The sequence below is a fragment of the Urocampus carinirostris genome, chromosome 2 (genome assembly GCF_059441175.1).
Source record: "Urocampus carinirostris isolate Australia breed hairy pipefish chromosome 2, RoL_Ucar_1.0, whole genome shotgun sequence".
NCBI lineage: Eukaryota > Metazoa > Chordata > Actinopteri > Syngnathiformes > Syngnathidae > Urocampus > Urocampus carinirostris.
In genome coordinates this window covers 3,172,118-3,182,938 of record NC_142350.1, presented here as the reverse complement: position 1 = coordinate 3,182,938, position 10,821 = coordinate 3,172,118, and the positions used below count along the sequence as shown (strand labels likewise).

Here is a 10,821-nt window from a genome sequence, read left to right as displayed (position 1 = left end):
TTTACTTTTCGAAATATTTCCACTTTGGAACAAGTCCTCCCTACCTCGTTCTATGGAGCTATTACGTACCAGGAAGGAGGCAACCCTGTTCCCAGGTAGAAGTAGAAGCTCCTCTGCCTTCTGCCTGTTCACCTTGTCAAAAAGTCACCTGAAGGTCAAGTCTGTTTTGACAACGTCCTCGTGCAAGTTGTTTTCGGTGTCCGACCCACCCATGATACACTTTGGCCACATGTGTGTCCGGGATGTGGTTCTCCTTTCCTGTCTGGAGTGACCAGACTTTCCACCTGTAGGTCTGACTGTGAAAGGGAAATATTATTTCAAACTGCCATGGAAATTGAAAACGTGTGCTCATACTGTGTGCTCATACTATGTGATAATGCCGAGCTTCTCGCCCATTCTGAAGTTGGGCTTACCGATATCAGGAGGTGGGTAGTCAGCAAGCACAACAGCAAGATCTTCCTTGGAACCTGCACAGTGGGAGGTGAGGAGAAAACCAAATGTAAAGCCCTGTTAGTCACTCAACACTACAATTCCAGATATTGCTGCAAAGTTCTCGCATGACAGATACAAATTAAAGATCATGTTGTGCTCACCTTTCCAGGTACTTGGACGTTCTCTAATCCCAAAGTTACTACGTGTGCTCAACCCTCGCTTTATGTTACCCACCCTAAGGCTAGAGAAGTAAGTGTCTGCCTTGGTTACTTTCTTCACACTATTTGCAAAATTCACGCAGCATGCCGAATGGGGACGCTGATGAAACTGTGTTGCCTGTTTTTCTTAGTCTTGAGCTTTGTTTGTAAATATATAAAAAAACCGATTGAGTAATCAAATCCCAACACCAAAATGAGGAAATGCACCTGTGTTTCATGATTTCCCTTATGGTGCTCTTTGAGACAATGTTTGCTCTTGCAGCCAACCACAAGCGGCCTTTCTTTTTGGGACAATGGAGTAAGAGGTGGCACCTAGCTACTGTCTTGTACTCTTTGTAACTCTTTGGCTAAAGATCGGAACTCTGTGACAAAACCTCCAACAATTTTACTGTTTTTAGAAGCACATTAAAAGGCCCTCAATGCATTGATTTATAAAGTCAGTTCCTTTCCATTTGTGACCGCATTTCCACGTCCTCCCTGTTAAAATTACCAATTTGCCCACTGGAAGGATTTTTTTTTCAAACAAGCCAAAGTCCCGGTGCACTCGTCATGGTTCAGTGTTTTTTCCATGGTTGATTTTCTACTTAAATGACAGACATTCCTTATGCTGCACCACTGGTAGTTAGCGCCTCTGTGGCTACGGATAGCATCTAAATGCAGGAGAGGTCTGACTTGACTGCACTGGGAAGACCGCAAGTCTCATGAGACAGCCTGTTCAGTTTCTTGCATGCCCATGATGTGTTTGTTTTAATCTTAGTACAGGAAGTGACCGCTATGTGCCTATAGCGTGTTGGGTCTTTATTCCAAGGGAAAAAGAGCACAGAAGGGAGTCCCATCAGGTGTTTTGGAAGGAAAAGTGAAAGTCTTTTGTAAAGTACTTAATGCGGCAATAGACGAACTGTGTCTATCATAATTTCAATCACTGACACTATAGAGACAAGGAGAGATGATGCCTAAACACGCCATTCGCGCATTGTAGTAACGCCAATATCTGTTGTGCAGATCGTACAAATTGCATGTTTGTCACACTGATCTGCAGGGAAAAGCACTTTTCTTTTTATCTCTATTTTATTTATCCTTCAATGTAGGACTTACAGTGTCTTGCGAAACCATTTGGCCCCCTTGAACTTTGTAACCTTTTGCCACATTTCTGACTTCAAACAAAGATATAAAACTGTAATTTCTTGTGAGGCATCAACAATAAGTGGGACACAATCATGAAGTGTAACACACTTAAGTCGCTTAGGGTTTGTCACCATCAGTTTTGCACATCGAGAAACTGATATTTTTGCCCATTCCTCCTTGCAAAACAGCTCGAGCTCAGTGAGGTTGGCTGGAAAGCGTTTGTGAACAGCAGTTTTCAGTTCTTTCTACAGATTCTCAATTGGATTGAGGTCTGGACTTTGGCTTGGCCATTCAAACACCTTGACATGTTTTTTGGTGAACCATTCCAGTGTAGCTTTTGCTTTATGTTTTAGATCATTGTCTTGTTGGAAGACAAATCTCCGTCCCAGTCTCAGGTCTTTTGCGGACTCCATCAGGTTTTCTTCCAGAATGGTCCTGTATTTGGCTCCATCAATTTTAACCATCTTCCCTGTCCCTGCTGAAGAAAAGCATGCCCAAACCATGATGCTGCCACCACCATGTTTGACTGTGGGGATGGTGTTTTGTGGGTGATGAGCTGTGACGCTTTTACGCCAAACATACATTGTTGCAGAGAAGTTCGATTTTGGTCTGATCTGACCAGAGCACCTTCTTCCACATGTTTGGTGTGTCTCCCAGGTGGCTTGAGGCAAGCTTTCAACGACACTTTTTATGGATATCTTTAAGAAATTGCTTCCTTCTTGCCACTCTTCCATAAAGGCCAGATTTGTGCAGTATACAACTGATTGTTGTCCTATGGACAGATTCTCCCACCTCTGCAGTTCATCCAGTGTGATCATGGGCCTCTTGGCTGCATCTCTGATCAGTTTTCTCCTTGTTTGAGCTGAAAGTTTAGGGGGACGGCCTGATCTTGGTGGATTTCCATTGGTCTAATACTCCTTCCATTTCAATATTATTGCTTGCACAGTCCTCCTTGGGATGTTAAAGCTTAGGAAATATTTTTGTATCCAAATCCAGCTTTAAACTTTTCCAGAACAGTATCCCGGACCTGCCAGGTGTGATCCTCATTCTTCATGATGCTCTCTGCGCTTTAAACAGACCTCTGAGACTATGATAGTGCAGGTGCATTTATACAGAGACTTGATTACACACAGGTGGATTCCATTTATCATTGTTAGTCATTTAGATCAACAGTGAATCATTCAGAGATCCTCACTGAATTTCGCACACTCACTTTTTTGTTTTTTTATTTGTCAAAATATCCAATAAAGTCTGTTCCACTTTTTTGATTGATTCTTCACAAGAAATTACAGTTTTATTTCTTTATGTTTAAAATCTGAAATGTGGCGAAAAGTCACAAAGTTCAAGGGAGCCAAATAGTTTCGCAAGCCACTGTATTTTGTTGGATTGGCACGAGCCTACAGTTTCATGTCTACGTGTCTGTGTATTCAACTTAGGGGCTGACGCGCGAACCACTCAGCCGCTGTGATTTTGCAGCTCATTGTTGTTCAAAATCAACTGCATGATCACTGTTTTATTGTGATTTCAATTTGAACTAAAACAGAGCATGGCTTGTCTGCCATGTGAAAGTTAAAGTTTTATTTTTGCTTCATAAATATTACTACGCTGTTGAAATCTGAACGCTTTTTTGAAGGACAACTAGCAACTACCTGACCTTCGTTTCCTTCAACTTTTTTCAAGATTACGTTGCTCATTTATCTTAAAGGTACATTGTTTAATATTTTACCACAGCGAACCACAGCGTAGCAGCAAGACGCCAGACAAACGTGGCGGTGACTACTAGGTATGAATTCAAATAGCCTCCCCATCCATAAGGACATTTTGGACAGCTAATTTTCATTTTCCAACATTACCTTTTTCTAGTCCATCCTGCTTTCTAAAGTTTGTTTTTTGTGTCTCGGGACAGTTTTTGTTTTTTTCGATTATTTGTTCTTTAGTTTGTAGATGAGTTTGTTATTAAACAACCATCATTTTGAGAACTTGCCATGTTTCTTGCTTACTGCATTTGAGTCCACCACAAAATCCCAACAAATCTCATGGTATTGGGTTTACGTTACTGATTGCATTTCAAACAGGTAACTAGTAACTGTATCGGATTACACCCTCCAAACCTTGTGAGGAGCCACCTTGGTGTGCTTAGAGTACCTCCCCTACTGCCAAGGGAGGCCGAATGCCAGTCCCCTGGCAAAACCATAATAATAGTGCGCTTCCTCAGGCCAACAAATGGGACTTAAACATTTAACGCTGTGTCATCCAAAAATTATCCTGTCATTACGCACCAGTGAACTATTTTCACCAAGTGCACCTGTGCAAGTCAGATGTAACCTGCCTCCCTCGGAGTCAAATCTGATAGCGAGGAAAACATTTGCTTCAGAGTAGAACGATTACTCAAAACTCGAAAAATTCTTCTAAAGCTCTAAAGTGAGGCCAAACTCATCTTGCATAATGAAGGCAAAGTTCCAGGTCTTTTTTTTCCTTGGCTGCTTGTTAGATTTTCTGCTTCCTTTCATTGGCTCCCTACAAGGATCTTTGACTTCATTGTTGGTTTTGGATCCCTGAGACGAGACCAGACAAAAGTCCATCCTCCGTTTAATTCGTGTTTAGGGACACTTACTAGTGCAAGCATAAATTAATCTTGGGCGTTTGCTGTCTTTGTTGTTCTGGATTGAACGTGGCCCAATTGAAAAGGGGCCAATTGTTCTGTTTCGACCCATATATGTCCGTCTATTCTCTTAACAGTTTTACTACTGATTCAGGAGCAGCCATATCTTATTGTTACGACTTTTCCCAGCTTGTGCTTATATGGGTGAACTGAGATCAGGATTTGAATTCTGTGACTCTTATCTGGCCAAAGATTTTGAGCTATTTTTAAAGAAGATCAGAGACAGCTGGTGTCATAATTTTAGCTAGTAAACCATTGCTGAGATGTCATCCTTATTTTCCCCGCATAAAGAAAAATTACGTCCTGATGCAGTTCTAGAGCGTGTTTAGTTGACTGTAGAATTGTTTTTCTTTTTGTAAGACATCTTGAGCTATGGTGAACCCTGAGATCAGTGGACAAATGGTCAGCCAGTCTAAACAGTCCCAAGACAAAAGCATTCCTGCTGTGGGCGGCACGAACTACCAAAAAGGTTTCTATGGCCATTTTTATTCTAGACTGAAAAACAGAGACACTCTTGTATATTCCCACCCCTTGCTTGAATTTGAGTCCAAATCTTGTTTTTTGTTTTATCTAAGTACGCACCCCTCGGATTAAACATCAGATGTTATCAGCATCGATTAAGTTTTAATTTTAATCTTTTGACATAATAATTGATAAAGTAAGTTCAACTTGGGTTTTTTGGGATCCCAAAGTCCTGACACGATAGGAGCCTTCCAAGGACTTTGAGTTCCTATGTTTATGTTCTGCAGCATTCTTACAAAAACTATTGCCTGAGCTGGTTCAGATTTTTCGGCCCTCTGTGGGCGTGACACAGGAGCTATATAAAAGCGGCTGTAATCACCGAAATCATCTGGACATTAAAAAAAAAAATATATATAGAAACCTTGTGTATTGTAGAACCTGAAATAAAGTAATCAGGGGATTTTCACTTATTAGTTCTATCATCTTGCATGTAGGTTTTTCAAAGGAAATTACTGACAATGCTAAGGATAGCATAGATTATTAGTATCAAACCCCTTGACTACTTTGCTGGTTTTCAAAGCTTATACTGTTTTATCCAAAAGCTGGCGACGTCCATTTTGACATCGTTCCAAACCAAACTCAAAAAAGACTGCCGATATTGGACAGAAACCCTGTAAGGCTTTTGGGTTTGGCTGAATTCATGAATGGCTGTTATGTCAGACTCCTCTTTGGTGCAGCCAATTCAAAGAGAAATGTGGTTAAGGGAACCTCCCTTTAGATCTAATCATGGACATGCACCACTGGAATTTCAAGTAGACCCTCAGATCTTGAAGAAGAACCAAAAACGAAGGGAGGCTCTGGATCTATCTATTAGTTTATTAGTCATTGCTAGGGGGAAGGAGTGCTTAGAAGAGCTAGAGAAGGAGGAGGAGGAGGAGGAGAGTTTGTTAAAGGGCGGAGGTGGAGCTATAGCAAGCAGTGAAAGTGGAGTACCAGGAGAAAGCCAGCATGTCAGAGCTTGTTGACGTCATTGTGGACTTTTAAATGTGGATCTGGGCACACGGCTGCTCAGTCGCTCTGTGGTCGTCGTGGCCACGTCACCTTTAGGTCTAGGATGCGGCGTCCGAATGGGAGGATGAAGAGCACATGAACGTTTCTGAGTGTATGTATGGGAGGTTTCTCACCAGGGATGAGTTGGCGGGTTCTGTGGATTCTAATTGCTGTCGGGATTCAAAAGGTAGAGTGTAAGAAATATCATTTGACTGTTTATGTAGCGTATTCATCTGTCCTGGACTTTGTCTGCTTTAGTGACCTTGTGTGGCAGTCAGAATTTCTCCAGCTCAAAATCCCTGTTCAAATGAGGATTTGATTAGGATATCGTCCTTTATGGTTGTTTTGGCTCTGGTAGTTCAAGATCTGGAGACACTTTTAGGTACCATTTGGCATAAAGAGTCTTCGTTTATTGAAATCCCTGGGATAGTTTTTCAGATGCGGCACATCCATCATGGACGTCAACATGAGGCGACGTCAAGTGGAGACAAAACATGCTGAGGCAATTCATTTCACATAGACCAAAAATTCTACTTTGGGACTCATTTGCAAAGCCACAATTTTGATGTTTTGCCTCGTGCATGGTCTGACGTTTTTGATGATTTTTGTCCAATAGACCTCCGGCCAGTATTCCACCCCCATGCCGTGGACCGAGCCTTTCAACGTCACTAGGTACTGCCACTGGCCTTGCGAGTGTCCCGCCGAAACCCCCGCCTGCCCGCCGGGCGTCAGCCTGCTGATGGATGGCTGCAACTGTTGCAGGGCCTGCGCCCAGCAAGTTGGCGAGGTATGCAACGAAAAGGATACCTGCGACCACCACAAGGGGCTGTACTGTGACTACAGCTCAGACAAGCCGAGGTACGAAAAGGGCTTGTGTGCCTGTAAGTGTCCTTCACGCCGAACATTTTGAGATCCCAGTCATCCGGGTCATCTGCGGAACTTGAGTGGGGGCAACTGGACTCTTCTGTGATGTTGAAGAGCTTTTTGATTTTGACGTTCCTAATAATTTCTGTAGTCAACTGCAAATGGTAGTGGTTGATTTGCCATGCGAGTCAGTCACCCTGCAAGAACTTGTAGGTCCTTCGTGGACCTGGGTTCTTGTAGGTTTACCTAAAACCAGAGGTTTCTAAATTAAGAATCCTATCCTTTCCCGAACTCAGAAGCTTCAAACTGAAGAATCCCCAAAACAATTGAAAACCATTTTGCGGTCTTGTATACTTACCTAAAACCAGAGATACTCTCTGTCACACCAAAGGAACTTTAAGTGAAGAATCTCAGGACCAACCAAAGAGCCTTTTGAATAAATTCCAAGTGTCCTTAAAAAAACAAGGAGAGACCAGTTGCCACCCACTAACCTCTCCCAGTAACCACGTCGGATGACTGACAAGGTCCACAAGGTCACAAGTCCAACCCGTTTTTACTGGCAGACATGGTGGGTACGGGTTGCGAGCATGACGGTGTCATCTATCGGAACGGGCAAAGCTTCCAGCCCAGCTGCAAGTATCAATGCGTTTGTGTCAATGGTGCTATCGGCTGCGTGCCGCTCTGCACCAAGTCCAAGCCACCTAGGGTTTGGTGCCAGAACCCAAGGCGGGTCAAGCTGGCCGGTCGCTGCTGCGAAGAATGGATTTGCGACGAGCCCAAAAGAGGGCGCAAGACAGCGCCCAGGCATGCCGTGGATGGTAAGCTCTAGAAAAAGTAAGATCCAGTACAGTAGACCCCCCTACAACACAGGGTATTGGCTATGGGTTTGCACTCATGCCAAAGGAAAATGCAAACACATAATACCCATGGATACCAAGACTGATGATCAAGAAACACGAATGGCTCTACTGTTCTTGACCTGAGTGTAACGTTGTTGCCCTGCAACTGTTAGCGCCCCCTGCTGAGCTGAGCAGCTGGCACCATAACTGTGTGAGCCAGACCACATCCTGGAGTCCATGTTCCAAGTCCTGTGGCAGAGGCCTGTCCCTTCGGGTCTCCAACGCTAACCGCCGCTGCGAGCTAGTCAAAGAATCTCGTCTCTGTAACCTCCGACCTTGCGACGTGGACTTAATCAAACACATCAAGGTACGAGTACAGTCACCATGGTTTCGAGTTTTCACTAACGTTTCGGTTTTGATACTCAGGCGGGCAAAAAGTGCCTGAATGTGTACCGCCAGGAAAAAGCGTCCAACATGAGCATCTCGGGCTGCACCAGCACCAAACAGTACCAGCCCAAGTTCTGCGGAGTATGCACGGACGAACGTTGCTGCATCCCCTACAAGTCCAAGACCGTAGACGTGGACTTCCTGTGCCCGGACGGTTCGGTCTTGGCCTGGAAAATGTTGTGGATCCAGGCCTGCTTTTGCAACCTCAGCTGCAAGAACCCTAATGACATCTTCGCTGAGTTGGATAATTATTACGGGTACCCCGAGGTCATCGATTAACATATTTGCTCTTGTTTAAATGGACAATGAGTGGGTTTAACCACTAGATGTCACTGTAGTCTCAAGAGAAACAATTGCTTGAAAGCACTATAATGAATACAAAACTACAGAGACTCAAAGTGACCAAAAAGCAACACTCCTTTATTTTGAATAAAAGAAAATTTCTCGACGTGCAAGAATTCAAAAGAATGCTTGATAATTTAACGGGTAATGTATTTTGATTATTTTTCAAATCAATATTTTTAACCACTAGGAGGATCTAAATAATACATACTGGCCCCTAATATTCAAAACATTCACATTTGGTAAGCTGAAAAGATATGAGGGCCAACAATTCAGGCTGGCATGTTTGTTTGTACAGTCTTTAATATATTCACCCTCTGTGAAAAGTTTGCATTGCTTGGCCAACAACGTCGCGACCTTGTATTTCGCCTTTGTAGGGTTTCATTTGACTCGCTGCTGTGCTGTTAAAACAGCTTCCGGTTGCTTCACCTTATCACAGTGTTCGTCACCAGTTAGCTTTTTGTAGTCAGCATGTTTTGTCTGGCAGAGCCTATGATATTGTATTCTATGCAAACAGCCACAGTCTCTTGGCAAATTAGGCAGACGCAGTTATTTCGGAGAAAATATACTCCAATTTCAACTTGTCCTTAAACAAGCGGCCCTTTAAGCCAACTTTCTTTTTTTTGTTTACAGATGTCATCCCGGAAATGGGCTGGGTCAAAATTCTCTCAGAAAGCGAAAAGTGTGAAGCACATTGTAAAGTGCTTTGGGAGGTCTTCATTGACTTGAAAAGCGCTGAATAAATGCAGATCATTCACATTTACTTTTAAAGCTAAGGGCAAGGTGGCCAAAGGGCTACTGCTATCATCTTGTGAAATGGTGAATTTATTTTTGTACACATCTATTATCATCAAAGCGGCCCTGCCACGAGCGGCTGCCTTTTCCAGCAGCTGCCCTATTGTTTTATTGTCTGCTCCTATCTTTGGTGTTTTTTCTTCCCGTTTTGACCACTACACTATGGATTACTTCTATCCTATGGACATGGGTTTTAGCGCACAAAAAATGCGTGTATTCAAGGAATTTCAACTCCTTGCCCTGAAGAATTCTCGTGCCGGCGTGATGAAGGGGCCTATCGTGGAAGAAGAGCCGGAGCTAGCGAAGCGGCTAGCGGCGTTATAAGTCTTCGGTACCATCCGTAATCATGGTAAATGCGAACTCACGACCAAATAAGATCATCGAGTGCTGGTGGAAAACATCGAAGCGCACAGGGAGCGCAGTTGCTGTGTTTCACGGAAACGTGGCTCACGTTTAGCATTCCGGACGCTAACGTGTAGCCACACGGAGCAATCCGGCTTCAACGCCGCTAAACAGAGACACGAAAGCCGGGGGGAATCGGAGAGGAGGCGGACTTGCTAACACGAGGTGGTGTATCCCTGGATTTTCACAAAGAAAAGTTTTCCATCTGCCGCAGGGATGTCGAACTTTTGGACTGGCGCGACGTCATCCACTCCGCTACAAGCACCCCTCGGGCATCATGTTCATCTGTTAATAAACAACGGGGTAGACTGCTGGAAGTGTGAATTTCCCTACGGGGATGAATAAAGTATCTATCTATCTATCTATTTTATACTGTGTTCAACATTACTGGCGGGCCACATATTATTAATTTTATGACAGAGGCCGCGGGCCAGTAAAAATGTGATCGCGGGCCGTAATTAGCTCCCAGGCCACACTTTGGACAAGCCTGCTTTAACGTGTTAGTTATTCAACATTTTTTTCCCTCATTAAAAACATGTAAATAATACCGTGATTTATTAACACAAAGGACTGAAGAAGAGATGTTAGGTTTTTTGACCTTTGCTTCATCAAACAAGGAAATGAAAATAAATATATATCTAATATTCATGATGTTGTAGTTGTCCTATGTAACATTTTTTCCACATGTGTTTTTGAAAAGAGAATAATCTGATTTCATAAAATAAAAGTTTTAAACAGCAGTACAGCTATATATTTTAACTTAAGCATCATTTTAGAAATAGGACTTATGCGCTCAAAAATGTAAAATTAAATTTGAAAATTGCTCTTAGGAGGTTGAAATAATCACTATATGTCAAGTCATGTTCATTTTTAGGAACATTAATCACAAGAAGTATGTAATATATATTCAAAACAATCATTTAAATTGATTGATTTGAACAGAAAAATATCTCACAAAGGACTTCAAGGCAAAATAGAGGGTATTTAAGACTCACACAAGTTACAGATTGTGATCCATCCACCCATTATCTGCTTCGCTTCAGTATGGTCGCGGGTGTGCTGGGGGCCATCCCAGCTATATTCGGTAAGTGGGAAGAGGACACCCCAAACTGGTTGCCTGCCAGTTCCAGGGCACATGGAGACATACAAATCACCCACTTTTTCACACCTAGGGACAATTTGG

The 10,821-nt window shown here is 43.0% G+C and overlaps 1 protein-coding gene across 3 annotated transcripts; it reads left to right on the top strand.

Annotated features, from left to right (window-relative positions):
• The first annotated feature begins 5,873 nt into the window (after window positions 1-5,873).
• Window positions 5,874-10,284, top strand: ccn4a (cellular communication network factor 4a). 3 transcript variants are annotated; one of them, XM_088328374.1, is made up of 6 exons: window positions 5,874-6,136; window positions 6,380-6,451; window positions 6,566-6,830; window positions 7,377-7,631; window positions 7,826-8,019; window positions 8,079-10,284. In XM_088328374.1, exons 1-6 carry the CDS (start codon window positions 6,068-6,070, stop codon window positions 8,376-8,378), a joined length of 1,155 nt encoding a protein of 384 aa, XP_088184500.1. In that variant the 5' UTR covers window positions 5,874-6,067; the 3' UTR covers window positions 8,379-10,284. The 3 variants fall into 3 exon arrangements, with proteins under 3 accessions (XP_088184500.1, XP_088184501.1, XP_088184502.1); XM_088328375.1 differs by lacking the exon at window positions 6,380-6,451; XM_088328376.1 differs by lacking the exon at window positions 6,380-6,451 and having other exon boundaries at window positions 5,874-6,184.
• The last annotated feature ends 537 nt before the right edge of the window (window positions 10,285-10,821 follow it).